This window comes from Magallana gigas, chromosome 5, assembly GCF_963853765.1.
Source record: "Magallana gigas chromosome 5, xbMagGiga1.1, whole genome shotgun sequence".
NCBI classification, from domain to species: Eukaryota; Metazoa; Mollusca; class Bivalvia; order Ostreida; family Ostreidae; genus Magallana; species Magallana gigas.
This window is the reverse complement of record NC_088857.1, coordinates 30,962,309-30,983,141: the sequence shown is the minus strand read 5'-3', so window position 1 is coordinate 30,983,141 and position 20,833 is coordinate 30,962,309. Positions and strand designations below refer to the sequence as shown.

General features: G+C 33.4%; 4 protein-coding genes across 8 annotated transcripts; 2 read left to right on the top strand and 2 right to left on the bottom strand.

Annotated features, from left to right (window-relative positions):
• Positions 1–273: 273 nt before the first annotated feature.
• Positions 274–3,280, bottom strand: LOC105338267 (uncharacterized). The gene is made up of 3 exons (XM_011443292.4): positions 2,856–3,280; positions 1,401–1,645; positions 274–961 (listed from the first exon to the last, which is right to left on the bottom strand). The coding sequence occupies exons 1-3, from the start codon at positions 2,896–2,898 to the stop codon at positions 863–865; spliced, it is 387 nt and encodes a 128-aa protein (XP_011441594.1). The 5' UTR covers positions 2,899–3,280; the 3' UTR covers positions 274–862.
• Positions 3,281–3,289: 9 nt separating this feature from the next.
• Positions 3,290–7,380, bottom strand: LOC105338266 (uncharacterized). Its single transcript, XM_011443291.4, has 3 exons — positions 7,240–7,380; positions 5,698–5,996; positions 3,290–4,264 (listed from the first exon to the last, which is right to left on the bottom strand). Exons 1-3 carry the CDS (start codon positions 7,268–7,270, stop codon positions 4,145–4,147), a joined length of 450 nt encoding a protein of 149 aa, XP_011441593.2. The 5' UTR covers positions 7,271–7,380; the 3' UTR covers positions 3,290–4,144.
• Positions 7,381–8,472: 1,092 nt separating this feature from the next.
• On the top strand, positions 8,473–10,717 carry LOC105338265 (uncharacterized). The gene is made up of 3 exons (XM_011443290.3): positions 8,473–8,975; positions 9,178–9,321; positions 9,732–10,717. The coding sequence occupies exons 1-3, from the start codon at positions 8,708–8,710 to the stop codon at positions 10,178–10,180; spliced, it is 861 nt and encodes a 286-aa protein (XP_011441592.1). The 5' UTR covers positions 8,473–8,707; the 3' UTR covers positions 10,181–10,717.
• A 1,770-nt stretch (positions 10,718–12,487) lies between these two features.
• Positions 12,488–20,805, top strand: LOC105338264 (androgen-induced gene 1 protein). 5 transcript variants are annotated; one of them, XM_034467881.2, is made up of 8 exons: positions 12,488–12,602; positions 13,659–13,867; positions 15,055–15,210; positions 18,138–18,281; positions 18,455–18,556; positions 18,851–18,966; positions 19,247–19,398; positions 19,875–20,805. In XM_034467881.2, exons 2-8 carry the CDS (start codon positions 13,706–13,708, stop codon positions 19,919–19,921), a joined length of 879 nt encoding a protein of 292 aa, XP_034323772.1. In that variant the 5' UTR covers positions 12,488–12,602; positions 13,659–13,705; the 3' UTR covers positions 19,922–20,805. The 5 variants fall into 5 exon arrangements, with proteins under 5 accessions (XP_034323772.1, XP_011441589.2, XP_011441591.2 ...); XM_011443287.4 differs by lacking the exon at positions 15,055–15,210 and having other exon boundaries at positions 12,495–12,602; XM_011443289.3 differs by lacking the exon at positions 12,488–12,602 and having other exon boundaries at positions 13,628–13,867.
• Positions 20,806–20,833: the final 28 nt, after the last annotated feature.

The following is a 20,833-nucleotide window of genomic DNA, read 5'->3' as shown; positions in this document are numbered from 1 at the left end:
CATCAATCAAATCACGGATGTGTTGAATTAGGGAATACACATATACATGTATATATTGGCAAGAAATTATCACCGTAAAAAAAAATTAAAGGGATATCGAGGAGGGGTATATGGTATCCATACTTCAAGTGCTTGTGAAAAAAATAGCCAACTGATTACTCTCTGGAATTTAAAAAAAGAGGAATGAAGCTATTTGCGCGGTCCAAGTTCGGGGTAAAATTAGTTGTATGTGACTTTAATAGTGAACAGCAAAAAAAACGAAGCAACAATGAACATGTTTGCTGATGCATACATTATATCAAAACACTGAAATACAACGCCTAATTAGTTTTAGTAATAATAATCTTATAGATTTGAATGAACAAAATTGGTTTGTAATTAAATCAAGAAGCACGCATATAAAAACAGTATTGAACTACTAGTATACTGGCACGTAAAAATTGCATATAACTTTACAGTAAACATTTGACAAAGCTGTGTTAAATGATCGAGGGTGTCATGTCACATGTTTTTAAGCATAGTTCAGTCTGACTTAGGCAAATGAGAAAATAATTTTCTCTCGTTTTTTTTTTAAATTTTGATTTTCCTTCATACAACTTCCTGTTTAAAGCCTATAGCACCATGTACAAGATAATGAAATCCGGTGTAATAATATATCCAGTGTAATAACATATCCAGAGTAATAACATATCCAGTGTAATAACATATCCAGAGTAATAATATATCCAATGTAATAACATATCCAGTGTAATAATATATCTAGTGCAATAACATATCCAGAGTAATAATATATCCAGTGTAATAACATATCCAGTGTTATAATACATCTAGTGTAGTATTATATCCAGTGTAAAAATTCGAACTATTGTAGCGTGGTTGAAGAAACTGCAGGAAATAGCGTGGCGAATGATCTTTTAATGGAACCCAGTGCTTTGTAGGGTTTACAAAACTGTGGCTCTCCCTAAAGAAACAAAAAAAATCAAAATCAATCAACATATTTAAAACTATTACAGCTGTTTGCATGCAAAAAAAAACTCCAAGGAATTTACACGTGATAATTGACACTTTGTGTATTGTGATTCATTTTACATTGTTTCAATCTTCACGCATGCCAAAATTGCGTATTCCTTCCTTCTGGGTATTCTAAGGAATTGTTATTTGGTTGCACTTAAAAATGCATCACTTTCACACACAGAGAGAGAGAGAGAGAGAGAGAGAGAGAGAGAGAGAGAGAGATGTAAGTCCATTTTTAACACTTTACAAAAAAGTTTGCCAAAATGGAGAGAGGAACGCATTTTGTTGTCTGTTAATGTCTGTCAATGGTTGAGCATGCATCCTCGTGTGTCTCTGGAGCTCGGGGGAAAGTTACCGTATAGGCAATGAAGTATTTACAAACAAACCTTTGGTAGGTCGTCGTCCTCGGGCGGTTCCACCTCATAAGTATGGTTGTATTCCCGGAAGTTGTCATACTGATGCTCGCTGACGTGTAATTTTGGCACGTACTCCCGAATTTCGATCTCTTTAAGTTTTGGTTTATATTCGCGGAGTTTGGGTGAATAGGGCGATCTTGGTCTGTATTCTTTCGCCTTGTACATCCCCGTTTTGGAGTCCAAATAATCCTTTTGTTTGGCATCTTCTAATGTTTCTGTATATCATATATTGAACTTCGTTGCAAGGTTATACGTTAAAATATGGTAAGTTATAAACTTTTGTAATGAAATACTAGTAATTCATGTATGCTTTATATATATCAAGAGTAATGACCGTTAACATCATAGCCCAATGAACCATAAAAAGCGTAGCTCCATAAAAAAAGAATTGGCTCGTTCTTCACGTCAGACTTGCAAAACGTTGTAGAACCATTTTAGCAAGAGCTTGGACTTTGGGTAGCTGAGTCAAACGGTAATGTGACGTAGGCCTGTCTATTTCATTGTAGGCCACTCATCCATGGCTCTTTGAAATCAACAGGATATGTATGGCTTTTGAGCGAATACTACGCAATCGGTGTATATTTCGCTTGAAACCTTGTTTTAACGCAAGAAATAGATCGTTACATCCTACTGAAAGTCCAAGGTCTTGTCAAAATGGTTCTAATACACGATACTAATCCTATCCTACAACTCTCTCCAAGTCTGGCGTCAGTCCGTGCTGTCTGGTGCTCTACTGGTATAGTTCTGATCGATCACAATAAAAACCCATGCAGGGTCAACTTCTTAAGCATATAAAAAAATACAAATCATTACTCATTATAGGTATTTAAAACAATATTAATGTTCTCACTGAATGTACTTGTCATCGTTATACTTAAGGAATAAGGAATCATTCTTTGAGTATTATGAGGTGATAATTTTGGTTGGGGTGTGATCAAATCCAATAAAGTCCGAAGGGCTTTATGATAGATTTAATCACGCCCCGACCGAAATAATCACCTCATTATATACAAAAAATGATTCCTTATTACTTACATGTACATGTATATGATTTTCAGCAACTGTACAATTAGAATGTTAATTATGCAAACCCCGCTTGCGCCTCAACAATACGTCATTGGAATTTATTCGAATGTACATTACACAAAATCGATTCGTAGTGTTCTCACAGACAAAGACACTAGACATGTAAATAGTTTGGTATAATGCGTAAACAGTTTATTTAGCGTATAAAGTTTTAGTAATGAGCACATTAATACGCATGGAAATTGTTTTATAATGATTATATCTTGAATGCATAGTGTTAGTAGCTGTATGAACACATTCGTATTTTCTTTATGAATGTGTTAAAAAAAATACTCCGTTAAATTACAGTAACTGTAAATATATCGAGAAGTTAATTTGTAGTGCAAAAATTCTACTTACTTCGCGCTAATCCCAGGTATATTTGTCTAGGCGGGTCCGCCATCCTCTACAGTCTACATTTCCAAGTAAACTGGTCTTTAACAGCAGTTTTTTTTTAGTTTGGTCTACATACCAATAGATGCACAGGGTGGCATTATCAACTCCACTGCTGACGATGGCTGGTTTCATTGTGACATGGTTTAAACCCCGTGATTAAATCAAAAACACAAAGATCTTGTCTGCCATTGTTTTATTGCTAAATTGTATATATTGTTTCAAAAACATGACGGTGTTCTTTATTATGCAATGTATAAAGAATGTCAAACTTTAATCGTGACTTTGAGATGAAAACAAGGCGTACGCGTGACCTTCCTGCACTGAAATTGCAATTTACTAATAAACCACTTTTTCCTCTTTGATTTTTTTAATCTAAATCATTCAGGATACGAATTCCTATATATTTAAAACTTTAAAATGATGACAAAAATTTCTAAATAACTACAAAAAGTTAATTAGGTGACCTTTCTGAACTCTAGAAATGTCGTTTTTCTGCTCTTGAAGATTCACCAACCAATAAAATCATGGAAATACTCTACTGATTTTACTGTAAATACGACAAAATTTTTTACAAATATCTTTTACAAAGTATGCAGAAAATAAAATTTAGAACACATCGGTCAATGATGTAAATTTTTAGATATGGCATATAACAAGTTAATTTTAGCCTTTTAAACTCACAAAAGTTGTGAAGATCTGTATTTTGTGGATAAATGAAATCACAATCTACAAAATAGCTGGACATCAGCCTGCTCTAAAAACTAAGAATCCAAACTTATGCCATGGTACATTAATTTATTAAAGTAAAATGATTATTGACTAGCTTTTGAAAGCGTCCGCCAAATAACTACTTATTTATATTTCTTATTTATGAAATTTATCCAAGGTTATTTGATCGAATATTATAGTTTATTTGGGAATGTAGAATCCAATTATATATTTAAAATTAATATAGTTTGTACAATGCAAATATATCAGACTAGAGGTCAATACACACACATATCTGCTCCAAAGCAAAGAAATGAACTTTTAAAATAAAATATTGATGTAATTCTATAAAAAAGTATTTGTTATTTTCAAAACGCAGGTCACAAAAATGTGCATATTTTTAAAAACTGGATCGACCTTCGTTGAGTAAAGGCATGAAGTTTGTTGGGGTGACTGTGCTTCCTCATGTCATCCAATCAACACTATGAAGTGGACACGTGACATCACTCTGACGCCATTTTGTTAGGATTGGTCGTCATCATTGTTCAGCTGAAGACGGAGTAGCTCTGTTCCGGTGTTGCTGTGCGGACTTTTTCTGTCAGTAGGAGAGATCTTTTGATGGCTCCCACCGCGCTGTATGGAAGGGAGGGCGTCACTGGCCGAGCCTTAAAATACATAATAAATATATAAATATGTGACTTTTTTAATTTTCTTTGACAGATGTCAGTAAAATAAAATTAGAATAAAATGATAAGTTTTTATTGTATTAAAAAAAAAAACAACCCAAAAAACAGACCAGGACAAATTTTGAGTGAAACCAATTTTTTTGCCCAAGAAAAAACAAGACCATGCAAAATGGGTGCACACAATATTTAAATTTAGAGTATGCCAATTATATTCCGATTATACAGTAACTAAAAATATTGAAACTTATAACGAATAGAGATACTATGATTTTGATACTAGTATCTTACATATTATTTGAAAATAGTTTTCATTGGTTACAAAATAAAAACACATTCCAAATGTAACCAAGGGAATCAATATAGTTTTGAACATACTAGTATACATGTATGTTATATTACACAGTAAAATATTTATAAACATTCATAGTAAGCACGATGGCCTAGTGCATGCATGCGTACCAATCTGAGATTAATACAGTGCCTGCATCAAGTTCTATGTAATCGACCGAATGTGATCAAAAAAAGCAAAGGCGAAAGTGAAAATTTGCGAAGGCAAAGATGAGATTGTATAGTATCGCTCCTTCGCCTTAGCACTTTCTCAACTTTGCTCCTCGCCTTCGCATCTTCGCACTTTTGCCTTCCCACCTTTGCAACTTCGCACTCTCGCGTCTTTGCCATAAAGGCGAAAGAGCTAGGGTCGGAATACCATAGTTACGGGATATTCGGGGTCAATATTTACTGTAACTGCGTAACCACTCGGCTAATCTAGACATGATTTAAGTTTGGAAGAAATTTAACCCTTCTTTAAAAAATGCCTCTTTGAAACAAAAATCGGAAATGGCAGTTTTTAAGACGTTTTCTGACTATTGGTGTTAACATCAAATTGATTTTGTTTCAAGGCAGTTTTTTTTACAACAATAGGGATTCCCCTTTTAAAGGGCATGAAATTTGTCTCGTTTTTCTGTGTAACCATTTTAATATTTATTTCATGGAGTCTTATAAGATTTGGTACAAACTTCTCAGATGAAATTCTACAATGCTTCATGTACAGTTTGTATGTTAAAAAGATTTACATAGACTTCTGTAACTTTACTGCATCTGCGACACCTTTAAGGGAAATATGAACTGCAACACCTTCTTTATATGCGTCGTTTATTTATCATATCGTCAAAAAGGTAGACTTTTTAAAACTGTTATAGCCAAAACACCCATCAAAAAAGCTTATCGACGTTATTTTTCGAGAAAACAAGTTTTATTGCAAATATGCCAGCCTCAACATCGGTCGAATCTTTTAGTGTTTCTTTGTAATATTACACAAAACCCAAATAAAGTTTAAAATACCAAAACACCAGCAAGCCAAAGGTATTTTGCATCAAATTGTATTGTAGGAACCCCACAAAATGGATATTTACCGTATGTTCGGGAGTTTTGGTTTTCTTTGGTTCCTCCGGTAGTTTCTGCTCCTTCTCCTGTTTGGGTTTGTCATGATGTAATTTGCTCATGACGTAGACTCGGTCGTAAGTGCGTGGTTCATACTCCTTGTACTGGCGGTTGTGGATGATGGTGTGCTTGTATGTGTGGCCTTTGTAAGGTTTGGGTGTGGAGCATTTCTTCGCTTTGTAAGGAGCGTTCTTATTGGTCGGTTCGTAATTATTTACCTTGTACAATCCGTTTTCATTTCGAAGAGCTTTCCCGAATTCATCTGGAACACCTGTTAGAAATATTCAGAAACTGTATTAAAGAATTTAGTATAACCATATTCGTTTCAAGTCACGGCCTGGGGTCCACATAACTTTTTCCTACCCACGGCCAGATGGGAGAGGGTCGTACATATTGGTCGTGGTTTGAGACGATACTGTAACATATATATACATTAGTATTATAGTATATCGGTATATCAAACATTCTTGACAATGATGTAAAAGGAAATATGTTTCTGTGTTATTGAGGAAAAGTGAATTTTTGGACAAATGAAATTGTTGGCAGTTAAATTTTCTCACTTTGATATCGATGAATATTTGATTTCTTGGATGGACCCAACAACGAAATCTGTAAAAATCGGTAATCGACGAATTGACTACTTTTTAAAGAAGTGTGACATTACAATGGAATTAATAAGTATGTATTCCTGATAATTAGGTAGCAGTGGTTTTTGTTGTTGTTGTTTGTTTGTTTTGGGGGTTTTTTTTTGAGTGTTCGAATGTGGGGAAAAGTTCTACTTTAAAAATGTTTGGTTAAAATGTAGAGATACTGTTAATTTGGCTCGACCAATGAACAACAATTCAAAATATACAACTAGTACTCTAGATCAAACAGTAAACTCAAGTTATGAATTACTTTGTGGATGAAAATGTTTCCTTAAATTAACATGTTAAACACACCAACCAAACCTGTTACATCTTAATACAGCTAAAAGACAATTCGTTATAATACAAAAGTTGTTCTCTTTTATCATTGTACATTATGTAGCCTCCGGTCCCCTTATTCAACGTGTCAATTTTATGTGTGGTTACAATTTCCTCTTGTATATGAATAAATAATGGGAGGGGGGGGTCGTTGGCATTTTACAGAGAAAAAATATACTTTATATTTCCTGTCTTTGACTTGTTTGAATAATAACATGAGAATTTAATCCGTATATTTAACTCTAAACAGTACTTGACGCGAATATTATATATCTTCAAACTTACTAGCAATATTTTGTTATGGATCAGTTTTAGATATGAATCATAAATCAATATTTTGTAGTAAAAATATGAAGTAATCAATACTTATAGGTTGTTAGTTTTGCAATGATACAAATGACAAACGAAAGTTTATTGTTTTGAACTCTAAAATGTACTATAGTTTGTTATAAAGCGTATATTCAGTTATAACAAAAGTTGAGTCTATTTTAAAATAGAGCTATCTCATTAATTAAGTCATAATCAGATAAAATTCTAATAAAATTTTACCTGTAGTTAACAGTATTTCCTCACTCCCCATATCTTGAACTATCTCTCACACATACCGTCAATATTGCGCGTCGCTACGTAATGGGTCCACACTTTTTCAAGTGCAAGACATGATTTTAAACTCTGTTTGGGGTATCAAGTTTCTCGACGGGTTTTCTATAGATGTTTCAGGTATATTGGTTGAATAATTAAGTAATTAAACAGGCTCTAGAGTTTTAAGAGACATAGTTGGTGCCTGTTGTGACATTTAAATTTGATTTAAATTTTAACCAAACAATAAATTGTGTTGGAAATTTCGAAGGAAAAAAGAAACAAGGAGTTGACATTGATTGAGCACATTCAAATTTCACTGCTTATTTTACATGTGGTGCAATAGTTGAAGCCACTTTTGGTCCACATTTTTTCGAAAATACTTTGACTATGATATTTTGTATCTAGATTACCCAAGAGATGGGCTACCAATACAAATCAACTCTGAATAATTTCATTGCAATACGCCAAAAAATTTGATTGATAGAAGAAGAGGAAACAAATTATTTCCCTTCACGGATTTTTTTAAAGATGAAGACAATTTACTAACGTTTTACAGTACAGTATATTCCCTATTTGGGAAAAAATTGGTTCCTTTCTTAAGTTTACTGTTACTTGGAAAATTATTGTACTTGGATTTTACATTGAAGTCAACGAAAAAAACATTGGTTTTTAACAATTTAATAGCTTTTGTTGCATATACAATATACAAATATAAGATGAAATGTAGATTTGATGGTGAAACAATGTCAAAGAAAAAAAATTATGTATTGAAAGGAAAATTGAATGTTCAAAACACTGTTTTAAGAAAGATTGATTATATAAGAAATAATATGTATCAAGATACATGTATTTGTGATTATTTGTAAGGTTTGTGAATAGTTATCTTGTTGATACTTTAAATTGATGTGTGAAAATACTACTGTGATTTTAATAAAAGATATAGTATACCATTTACTTTTGCATCAGTTGTCTCTAACCATTTCGCCTTGATTAATTTATTAGCCGATGTGGGGAGAAATCCAAAAATCAAAGCGAATTTAAATTTTGAACAATAATGTGTTAAATAAAATGCATTCCATCATTTCGCCAGTAAGTGTGAATTTAATCATTTTGCTTTATTTAACAATGTCAACTGTTGTAATGCGCCACCGAGAACTGTCAAGAGTTATGTCCCTGTATTAATTGTGACTCATACCGGTAGATGTCGCTTATCACAGGTGCGATTCGAAAACATGGCGTAAGGTGTAACATCTTTGGAATGCAAACAAAAACAACGTGAAAATGGAGCAATAGAGTGAATTTATAAAACCAGGATTTGTTAAGATAACTACGTAGTTAATTTTATATTTAATATAGTAGTTCCAAAACAGCAGCCATTGAAGGTAAAGGTAGACCCCGTAACTTCCCAAGTACGGAAGTTGTACGGACACCAAAAATGACGGACCCCATTTCGAACTTTATAAAGAGCAAGATCCTAGGACTTGCATCTCTACTCTTGCTGATCGCTTCCATGGCCACGATTACGGCCGTTTTTCTCCCATTTTGGTTCAGTCTTCATATGCATCTGCAGTTCGTAGAAGATGAAAAGCCACAGCAGACTTCCATAGACAGGAGCATCAATTGTGGACTGTTCTTCTTGGATGAGAACAGATTCGTCAACACAATTATGCTGGACAAAGCGGACAACACGCATTTCATGCCAGGTAGTTATAAAAACTTACAGATTATACAGACGGTGTGTTATATTTACCATGGGTGGTCCAAATTCAGGAGTTATAATTTTGTCTTGCATAACCTGATAACCTACAATATGAAAATGTTATGATATTTGTTAATGTAAAAATGAATATTGATCATATATGTCATACTGAAATGTTTAAATAATGCCTCCTTATTTTTTTTTAGCTCTGCTGAGAGTTGCCCAGTTACTGTACCTGCTGGGAAGCATTGGTACCGTCCTTTGCTGTGGGTCCGCATTCATCCTGGCATTCCGGCAGTATGCAACTCCTTCTGGGGAAATGTTCTTGGCAGCTGGAGCAACTGGATTTTGTGAGTGATTGGAATACTACTTATTTTCAATTATAAGGTCTCTTTGAATGCTTATTTAAACTTGGTGTGGGAGCATATTGGGAGACCAATTGTTCCTAAAATTTTACGGCAAAATGTTCAGTGTAAATGTGCATGGATTGAAAAATAAACATTGCAGAGATTAAGGCATCATAGAAACTGCTTTTCATCAAAGTAACAGAAAAATCTGTTAGGTTCTTACCATGAGAGCAGGGAATTATACATTTAATATACAAACCTTGGCTTTGGCACATTTCATCTCCATTTATGTGTAGTTATTTAATCATTACCATTATCCATCCTCATGTTCACTCCTTGACATACTGTTGTGTGTCTGAATTGAATTGATTTCATTGTTTTGGTATAAATGTTACACCATTTCTTCTTTCCAGCTCTGAGCCAGGTAATAAGTTGCATCCTGATCCTCCTTCACATGGCCTTCTTTAGCTACCAGCCCTGGCAGAACTTCCCCGTGGCCGACTACATTCCTCTCCGCTTCACCTACTACACCATCCTCGAAGCTTACCCAGACATGAGTCTAAACTTTGGCTTCTTCATCGGGGCAGGGGCGGCTCTCTTCAGTCTTGTTGCAGCTGTGATGCTGTGGATACAAGCCTGTTGCACATACTGCCATCTCCGGAACGTCAGGTACAACATGCTGAGGGAGAAACCAGATTTGGGATCTAGCCCACTTCCGACCAAAGGCTCCTACTTTAATCCGGCGTTTGTTCGTACGTCGCCGCAGGAGTATCCCGCTGTGGTTCAGGCGGCTCCAACACCACAGTTTGCACCGTATGCACCTCCCACGCAATATACGGCCGGCATGGAGCTGGATTTGTGAAGCTTTGTATCTTCTACTGTTAAGCACCTGGGAACAATAGTGTCATTCTATTCATGACTTGTAATGTTATAAAATCAAGAATTTGTATTCTTGACAATTTATTTTTTTCAATTTTGAACAATGAATCATATCTAAACATAATTGGTTATTTTTTTTTTATTGTAAATACAATGTAGAAAATATGATTTATCAAATTATTTGTGTATATTCTGATAATGGAAATGGAAATTAATAAAGTGCTAGTCAAGGAAAATCATATTAAACACATATGTAAATTGTTCATTATCTTTGTACAGCTTTTCTTCTACATTGAGATTGGTTGAAAAAGGGAAAAAAATGCTAGACAATGTTTGTTTGTGCCATACTTCAATACATACATACCATTGCATATCTCTACAATTTAAAAGAATTTGTGTTGAATTTTAATTTTTTTTCCTCTTTGGACAATCCTGTTTAGTATCAAAATGGAAGGAAAAGATGGTAAACTTGATATAAATATTGACACAGTTTGAAATCTTTTGACCAGACTCATTCGAATTTTTTTTTTTTTGTAAGCATTTTGCTTATTTACACTCAGTCATTAATTTGTTCTTCATTATTTCATTTTCTGTCCAAGTCATTGTCTGGGTCATGTTAGTTTTAACATATCACTATTTGTATTCTTATAATCTGTATTATCTTGTGTATTGACTTGTATTTTATTACAACATTTTTAAATAAACTAGTTTATATACAAAATATTTAGCAATTTTTAATAAAATTCAAGGATCCTTGATTCCAAAAAAACAGACCTTGGTCTGGTGAGGATAAAGTTGTATCCAAATATTTTCAGCAAAACTTTCAACAACTTTAGATGAATGTACTGTTTTGGGTAAATAAGATTATCCAAAAAAAAAAGAGAAAGAATACAAAATTAATGCGATAAATATATTTTATGACAAGTTTGAAGGTACTTCAGATTGTATGGGCATTAAGGAAATAGGATCTCTATGGATTTTTTTTACTGCAATGTGCCCAACATAAGTAAAATAATATGAAGGGATTACTGTTTTGTACGCAGTCCACCTTTTTCCTAAACAGAACACGTTGACGTTGAAACTAAACAGAAATGTTCATATCCCAGAGTTTTAGGCTTATGTCAGTTGCATTCATTCAGTTGTTGTGGAAATGAATGATAAGACACCAGTGAAAATAGAACCATTTTAACAAGAGCTTGGACTTTGGGTAGCTGTGTCAAACAGCACCGTGACGTAGGCCTGTCTATTTCATTGCTGGCCACTCAGCCATGGCTCATTGAAATCAACAAGATTTGCCTGTCTTTTGAGCTATAAGACTACGCAATCTGTGCATATTTCGCTTGAAACCGCGTCATTTTTGACTTGTTTTGACGTAAGAATAAATAGCTGCGCCCTACTGAAAGTCCAAGGTCTTGTTAAATGGTTCTAATAAAATGGTTATGTGTGTTTCTTGCAATGTAAACAACCACCATACCAAAATGAATTTTATTAGACAAAAATCCAAGACCTGTACTGTATTGTTCACAAGCTATCTTTGTTTAGAAGATTTCTAGAAGAAATGTAATATACCCTCTTGGAGGGGTGACAATAAATCAAGGAAAAAACTACCAGGGTATGAAGATCAAAACAAAAAACTAGCAATTGAACTCTAAAAATGTTGTACTCATTCAAATCTTGAGTGTAAAAGAAGACAAGAATTGTTGTACCAATAATTCCAGCTTTTATTACATGAAGCTATCGATAAATAAGAGAAAGGAGACCCCTCCCCCTTTCAATCCATGGTGAGGCGCCGGAGAGATCTTATGAGAGTTGCCTCCCATTATCAGGTACTACTACGTGCGACGCATAGTGCAGTAAAGTTTCAATATGCTATTTAAGCAACAGAGGTTTTTTTTTAGTAAAATACCTAAATTAAAATTTTGTTATGCTTTGTAAACAGTGAAATGATAGTTATATATCCACTACTCTTTTAAAAAATTTTGGTTGTATATGTTTCTTTTGATAAACGTATTTCTTTGTATGAATCATTTTACATGTGTATTGTTGTAAAAGCTTGTAACGTGTGAATCTGGACAATTTTTCACTTAATGCATCCATCATTTGTTACAATCACGATGATATTGTTTTTAGCGTATATAACCCCCCCCCCCCCACCCCCCCGATGGTCTTTGATCAGTTGAAGAATAAACATTATTATTCATGTATGGTTTAGAAACACCCCTCGAAACTTCAGGGGTAGTTTATTGAGTTTTGAACAGGATGCAAAGAATTACCACTTAATGAAGATTATCATGAATACTGAGGTGGGTTGGTATACATAAGTAGCCTGACTTCCGATTAAATAAACATCCGTGTCCATGCGTACAGTGTATATATAGTACACGCATGGATATTCGCAATTTTCTGTAAGTAAAAACATCTTATCTCTAGTTATTGTACTTTTTTTTGGAGGGGGACAAATAAACTTGAACAAACAAGAGATACTATACTTGTACTGGTAATCTCATACTCCGATCAGTGGCTTATGTTGCTTCTAAGTATCTAGATCCACATCTCCTTGCTATCTGTACATTTACACCAGTGCGTTAGATTGAGCGCAGATAGACAGACAGACACTGTTCTTCCATAAACAGTGTGATTTCCGAGCAAGATTGAAAAAAATATATATAATTTAAAAACCGTAAGAAATTTGAAAATTATTATGTATTGGATAAAGAACATGTATGAGCGGACTCTTTACGTCAAGATTTATGTTTCAAACCAGTAATTGGCGAGAATGTGGGAAAACTTTAAAAATATTTTTGCTTAAATTATCATCTTAATAATTATTATCTTTTCAAGACAAATTATAACCTAAAAAATAAATGAGGAAAACACAATCTCGAGGCTCCTATTACGATTGCAACTGATAGTGCCGCACGCTGTATCTAAAAATACAATATATAGATATATCTTTTTGTATCCGTGGAATATCATTTAATACCGGGGGATATAATCAATATGATAGAAAAAAAAATGATATATCATGCATACACATCTGTTCAGCAAGTGTCCTCTCGCAGCATTACGCAACTAGTCTGCGATTGTCTAATCAATACGCACGACGGACGGTGAAGTTTATGTATGCTCTGTGGTTTCGAATAAAAAGGAAAAGTAATTCAAAACCCTTTTAAAAAATTGGTCGATATATCATATATATGGTTGTAATGTTGATACTTTCTTTTCTTCATTTAATTTTTTGAAAAGCCACTTTGTTACATAATTGTACCTACACAACCCTGAAAACCCTTCACGCATGAATTATATATATATATATATTGTTCCAAGAGGAATCGGCGCGTCTTCTAACTGCATTCTTTTAATGCCAGGCTTGCTATAGATTTCATTAAATGTCAAGACTTACACGAATCCAAGGCTAACTAAGGTAAATATAATACACGCCATGTTTTTGCTACCCATAGGCATGTTTCAACAAGGACTTTCACGGAAGTACGGTGTGTAGTTGGCCATGGAGCTTGGGCTGATCTTGGGTTATCATGCGGTATTGTTTATAGCCCATGCAGCGGCTTATATCTATGATTGCAAGTACATCGTCACCAATGAAACAGAGACAGTGTTTACCTATAGGGGATACGGAGGGAAATTCAAATACCTGACCAACTGGAACTTTGTAAGTCCAAATATATACCTATAGTTGCGCAGTATTATGTATACAGCCATGGTTATAATAGTTGTGTATTCGGCCATCTGCAAATCGTACGTGCTTACCCAAGCGAAACATGCCATGGTCTTACATGGTCGAGTGAATTTAGGTTTCAACGGTGTACGTTGTACAGAAAAAAAAGATCAATACTGCTATGCATTTTGTGAAGGAATCACTGCATAGTTTGTTTTCATGTTTCCATGGTTATATTATTTACGGTTCTACATTGGTGTGTAATGCTTTGGTTTTAAACGTACATCTTGAACATATTACACAGTCAGTGTGTATCTCAATTAGAAATATGATTAATTATTGAAATGGATCAATACCCATGTCAAATGATTGATTGACCTTCAGACACCGACCTTGACCTCAATCACTTTCAGAGCAATAGAAAAAAAGCTAAATAATTTCGATTTTCATTGAGTTTGACCGTGATTAGAAGTATAAGTATCAATTGGCAAGTGTATATATTTAATAGACGACTGGTGTATGAATAACCAAGATCGAATCACGATCAAATCAATTGTTATATTTCAAACAGGGAAAAGCCACTGAGTATTAATTTTGATTTTATTTCAGTTTTATTGAGTTTGATCGTGATTCAGTCGTAATTATTCATAATTATATAAGTCCTCTATTTATGACAATATATACACTTGTCAATTGATACTTATGCTTAGACACAAAAAAGGAATGTAATCAATATAAACAACGGAAATATGCTCGTTATCTTCGAATCCTGAATCAATTATAAAGTCACTATATATCCCATCCAATTAAGATCGATATAATCGACTTCGAGCAAAGGTTGAGAAGACTATATAGCTGTGAAGTTGAGAGATCTGACTAAGAGCTTTGACTTACGATATGTGCTGTCTCTCTTATCATTTAATACTTTGATATTTAGTATAAAAAAAAATATTATCGCATTCGCTGGGAACAAAAGATAAGGAAGTGACTATGTGTCATTTCACTATAGTAAAATTATAAAAACTTAATTAACATTAAATTGAAACAAAGCCCGATTCTCAAAAAGATTTTTAATGATATCGATTGTTTAAAGTTTTCCAATCATTATAATTTATTCCTACTCATAAATATTCATGACCTAGTCGACCTGGTAGCGTTTTTTCTTTATTTCGGGTGTTTAGTGCCTTCATCTGCTGAAGATGGTCTCGAAATCGCTGGTGTTTTTCTTACCTGTGTATGCCACTCAAGTTTATGGGTTAACCTGGGATATTTTTCTTCTACCTATGGGATGGGAAACTTACGGTGGAAAATTCAAATACCTTACTTTTATTAACATGGTAGGTCATTCTGCCTTTCTTAGCCAAATTTATTTGTGCACTGCAGTTGCATATTTGCATATCATATGCTATGTACGCTTGATAATTGATCAGAAATTTTATGGAAAGTAAATTATCGCATGCAAGAGGCTTTTGCTAACCTTAGACAACTTTAATCAACGTTAAGGCTGCAAATATTGATCTTTTGATGATAAAAATAGATAGAAAAGTACAAAGTCTAACGTAAAAAGGGAAGACAACTTACACCGGGCACCTGTTTTCTACCGCTACTTTTACTTTCACTTTTACCAAGACAGTTTACAAAAATGTCGGGAGCAGTGGTTAAATTGTATCATTCTACCGTTTTCCTTGTGATTTTCTCGTCGTTTGTGTACAACCATCTGTATGTTAAAATACGACCAGACGACACTTTGATGACATACAAAGGATACGGGGGAAAATTTAAATACTTGACCTTTTGGTATTTCGTAAGTAAACTTTTGCTGTGCGGATTATCTTTAATATGCTGGACAAATGAAGAAATATTCTTCGAGAATTTTAAGAGAGCGGATTATCTTAGTAGCATGGTGCTTTTAAATAAATAAATGCTTAGTTTTTACTTACTAATTTAATTAATCTTGGCTTAACAAAGAGTATGAAATAATAGAAAAGCTTTTGACAATTATTATAAGCTATAAATTGAATAATAAGAGAATTTGAAATTTTTCTTAAACTTAAAAAACACAATATGTAAAAGATTTTATGAAATCTATGCTAATCTTTGATGTTTAAAGATAAATTAAGGTAATTAAAACATATATTAGTACATACTACATAACTGGAGTTAATACATCTATCTAAAATTTATATGCTATAGTGAAGCAGCTGAATTAGATATTACATCTGATCAAGGTAAATCAAATATCAGGAAAATCATTGCTAAATATATAAATGTTGATCCACATCCTTAAGATTGGCAAGTTTTTGTGAGGGTTTTAGGAAGGATGTAAAAATTTGTATACAGAAATAACATCTGACCTCAATATTCAATTCATGAATTTCACTTGCTTATACCCTAACAAGGTCAAGTTTGTAAATGTCATGCTTGCTATCACTAAACAATGAATGCCCTCAGAGAAAGTTGGAACAAAAATGATTCAAAAAACATTCAAGCAAGCAATTTTATCAATGCTAAAGGTCTTTCAAAGATCAGTTACATGTAATTAAATTCTCAATATAAGGGGCAAGGTGAACTTCACATCCTTACAAAGATAATAGTGTATGAACCATATCAGCAACCTTTGAGACCGTAATTCAGACCTCAAGCATGTGAGCCCTTAATATTACAGTTTATCTATCTGTAGAGAACTGCTGAATCTATTGAATCAACGTGTCAAGTAGACTAATTTAAATGATAACTCGAGAATGGGATTTGCGGTGAACATGGGAACAATGGCTGTTGTGAAACTGGTGTTCCACTTGTCCGTGTGGATTCTTCTGTCGTATTCTCTGTATGTTAATGTAACGGAGATTAGGGCAGAGGATGCACCGGATGTTTTAACATCCATCTTAACAATTGGTGGTTTTGGAGGAAAGTTTAAATATCTTACTTTCTGGTACTTTGTAAGTTCAATGTTTGATGATATACAGTTGAACTTCGCTATCTCGAACACTGATATCTTAGTTACAATGGATATTTTGAAGTGATTTGTAAGTCCAAACCACTTTTTTTTAAAGTATTTTATCCTCAGTATCTTAAATACTTGGATATCTTGAAGTTTTTTAACAGTCCCATCTAGTTTGACGAAGTTTGACTGTAAATAGTCTGTCCCAGTTTCCTTGGTCCAATCAACTTTTAAGAAATATATGTTAACTCAATTATATTGCACCATGCATTGAAAGCTATCCAAAATATACTTGTAAAACTCAGAACTGCACCTTACCATGAAAGCTAAAATTGATATCTAGATTTGTTCCCTCTTTTAAATAAAAAGAGCTCTACTTTGAGTTATTGACATCTTTACATATTATCTTTAAGCAAACTTCAGTGATGGTATGTGATGATGCATGTGATGAGAATGCATGTACTGTGAAATTGATTGAAGACATTTAAAGTACCTCACTACACCTAGACGTGTACTTTTTAAGACACTATGTCACAAGATGGCGATTTAAATGTTTTGTTAAATTGTTTAAATCGTTCAATTGGGTTGTATATCATTGTAGCTCAGTGGTTAATGTAGTGGGCTTCTGAACCGCAGATCCTGAGTTTGAATCCACCTAGAGCTTTTGTTCATGTTTACTAAATTAAATTTTCCAAAATGTAATTTTTCATCCAAAATTGCACATTTTCTTCCTATTTGACTTAAATACTTCTTATCCATTAGGATATCTATCATAATCAGGTAATTTTCTGCTGATTTGAAAAAATATTTCAAGGTGTAGTGAGCCACCTTAGCAGTTAAGTTATGGTCATTTATGATAAGATTTTTCTGTAAGCATAGTTCATCAGTATACAAAATGACAGAGTTAAGTAAGTTAATCAGAGAAATTTTAAAAATCTTTCTTAGGATGCATTTAAACTCATCCGTTGAGAAAGGAAAAGAGATATACTGGTTATATGAAAATGCTAGTATCTGACCACCCCCCCCCCCCCAAAAAAAAACCCAAGGTCAATGGAAACTGACTGTAACTAGTCTTTATATACATTCAGTCAAATGATCATTATCTCCTTGATAGGTAAATCACAGTGTACATATAGACAATATTGATACTGTGGCCTGTAATCGATGCATAATCTTTGACATGTTTGATATGAAATATTCAAATAGTGTTTTAAGGTCATCAATAAAAACATGATTTTTTGAAGCATTTTTTAGTGATCTATTGAATACAGTATTTTAAAAAAAATTGTATAAGAATCAAGAAAATTGTTTATTTTTTCTCAGATAATCCAGACAGTGTATTTTGGGTTGTGTGTGGCGAATGATCTCTGTGGATCTAATGTTCGACCATCAGGAAGAGGAGAGAGATGTCGACTACAGAGATGGCGCGACAACTTCCTAGCAACCGTTGTGTTTCCACTAGGAATGGTAGGAACAATTTTATGTACATCTCAATTTTGCATTTCCTAAATTATGTTTTTATTCAAACCTTAAAAGTATGGTACTAGTGATTTTATTAATAATGAATGAAATTCATCCTGTTCAGATTGCACAAATTCAGGATGTTAGCATATATTGATGAAGTGTGTTGTTTTTTTCAGTTTGTTGTGCTGACTTTCTGGGGTATATATGCCATAGACAGAGAACTAGTTTATCCCAAAGCTCTAGATAAAGTCATTCCATCATGGCTAAATCACATTATGGTAATTTGTAGATATATTCTTGCAATTCATGTTTAAATTGATAAAACAATTTACTTGTAAGTGCATGTATTGTAAAGTTTGCTGGACTTAATTCGGTAAATTTTAGACAAATCTTCATTGTTCACTAGTTTGTTGACGTTTGACCTTGGTAAATGACCTTGACCCCAGTCAAAAAGATGAATTTAATCCTTTGAAATCCGTGAAACCCATGATTAAGATTAAAAGAGAGATTAACGGAAGGATATCAATGGGATTTACAATTAAGAAAATTGATTGATGCATTTGATTTTTCAGCACACCACCATTTTACCTTTCCTGTTGGTAGACAAGTTCCTAGTGTACCACCAGTATCCCAGTCGGAAGGCTGGTTTTGTTACAATCATGTCTCTAGCATTGCTTTATCTGACATGGTAAGTCCACAATAAGTCATCAAAAATATACAATGGAATAAATAAAGTTTGTTGCATCTAAAGATTGGATTAGTAACCATCACATGCAAATGTGAAAAAGATGACAAAAAAACTTGTTACTGAACATGTATGTAGCAAGTTTACAGAAAATTTTCCAATTCTTGGTAATAGAAAATATACAAGCACAACTATTTTGATGTTCTAATGTCTGTTGAATGTAAAAAGCAGTGTGATTACATTGAGTTAATGGGTGACTATGTCATCTTGCTTTTTCCTACAGGATCCTGTGGGTGGCGTACTATGCCAACATATGGGTGTACCCAATCCTTAAAGTCCTACAGCCACATCAGAAAGTGGTATTTATCTTGGCCATGTTAGTTTTATTCGTATTTCTCTATCTTCTGGGAGAGTTTATCAACAAAACAATCTGGGGTAAGTTGAGAGAGAGAGAGAGAGAGAGAGAGAGAGAGAATGTTTTCTGACATCAAATCTAGACTTATTTTTTGTAAACGTGTTATTCAATCAATGTCATCATGTCCAGTAATTTTCTGTTTACCGGTATATTACTTGTATCCCATTATCCATCTGGCACCTGTATATTGATCTGCACACTTTAATTTCCCTCATATTGACGAATATACATGTACACCTGTTTCAGCAATTACTAATAAGATATCACTGCATCTGTTGGGGCATAATAGCTAGGTCCTCTCACTCACTTACAATGACGTGATAATTGATTGTAGTTTACTCCATAAATAACTATGTACAACCATATTGGTCCTTGAATTATATTGGCTGTATAATAAAAGAGGTTTATTAGGTATCTATTTTAACAACAATAACATTATTGATATATTTAATCTCTATGTATATATATATCTGACAAATAACCAATTATTCTGCAGGTGAAGAGAGAAGTCATGCACAGAAAAAGAAGAAGAAATCCAGTTGATGAGAGAATATCATAGTTGCCTTTTTTTTTTTTTTAGAGAAAACCATATGATCTGACTCAGATTTTCCACATTTCATGTTATAAGGGGACAAAAATAATATTTTCTTTCCAAAGTTATTAACTTTCTACTCATAACCTTTTGTTTTAGTTGAAAAAGAAATTGTACATAAATTTAATGAGCAAATATTTACCAAGTAGCATATCAATTTGTTTCCTCTGTTTAATCCAGTTATATGACAATCAAGGAATTTTTGTCACTTGAGTTTCACAGGTCATTAATTATTTTTTCCTCATTATTATGAGATTTGATATACAGGCTACATTCATGTACTTACTAATTTTTCAGTAAGATAAAATTTTTATTGAATGAGAAAAAGAACCTTAAACTCAGATGGAAGCATTTTATCAGAAGATATATGTTGTAATAGGGAATTAGCTCCCCTGGACAGCTAGACCTCACTGTACAATGTTTAGGTAGCAGTGATTTTAAAGATATTTTTATAAACCTTGATTTATATCAACCAAGGTGGGTTTTTTTTTTTTGCCCCCCCCCCCAATCCATTTAAACAGAATAATTACTTATACAAATTAAAATTTCTTTTTTTTCCCTTTCATTTTCTGTTCTTACTTAAAACGATGATAAATGAACGCTAGAGAGTAGAAAAATTTGTGCATTTTTACATTTAAAACTGTTTAAATACCCTTGCTAGAATTTGTATTTCTCTTCAAATACTATCCCACAAAAAGCTCTGTCCAAAGTGAACAATCTATTTTTGTAGATCATGGATTCCACAACTTGTTGATTGAGTGTGAGTTTTGTTTGATTGTATGATTGTGTAGATTAATTGGGTATTTTTTAGTTTGCAATAAATTATCACAATATATGCTGTCTTTTATCTTCATTTTTAATTT

Coding starts and splice junctions, on each gene's coding strand:
- LOC105338267 (XM_011443292.4), bottom strand. CDS start 2,898: ATGGCGGACCCGCCTAGACAAATATACCTGGGATTAGCGCGAA. Junction 1,646..2,855: donor ATACCTGGGATTAGCGCGAA/GTAAGTAGAATT, acceptor TATGATATACAG/AAACATTAGAAGATGCCAAA. Junction 962..1,400: donor AGGACGACGACCTACCAAAG/GTTTGTTTGTAA, acceptor TTGTTTCTTTAG/GGAGAGCCACAGTTTTGTAA.
- LOC105338266 (XM_011443291.4), bottom strand. CDS start 7,270: ATGGGGAGTGAGGAAATACTGTTAACTACAG. Junction 5,997..7,239: donor GGAAATACTGTTAACTACAG/GTAAAATTTTAT, acceptor TATTTCTAACAG/GTGTTCCAGATGAATTCGGG. Junction 4,265..5,697: donor CCAAAACTCCCGAACATACG/GTAAATATCCAT, acceptor ATGTATTTTAAG/GCTCGGCCAGTGACGCCCTC.
- LOC105338265 (XM_011443290.3), top strand. CDS start 8,708: ATGACGGACCCCATTTCGAACTTTATAAAGAGCAAGATCCTAGGACTT. Junction 8,976..9,177: donor CAACACGCATTTCATGCCAG/GTAGTTATAAAA, acceptor ATTTTTTTTTAG/CTCTGCTGAGAGTTGCCCAG. Junction 9,322..9,731: donor AGCTGGAGCAACTGGATTTT/GTGAGTGATTGG, acceptor TCTTCTTTCCAG/CTCTGAGCCAGGTAATAAGT.
- LOC105338264 (XM_034467881.2), top strand. CDS start 13,706: ATGGAGCTTGGGCTGATCTTGGGTTATCATGCGGTATTGTTTATAGCC. Junction 18,282..18,454: donor TTGTGTTTCCACTAGGAATG/GTAGGAACAATT, acceptor TGTTTTTTTCAG/TTTGTTGTGCTGACTTTCTG. Junction 18,967..19,246: donor GCATTGCTTTATCTGACATG/GTAAGTCCACAA, acceptor TTTTTCCTACAG/GATCCTGTGGGTGGCGTACT.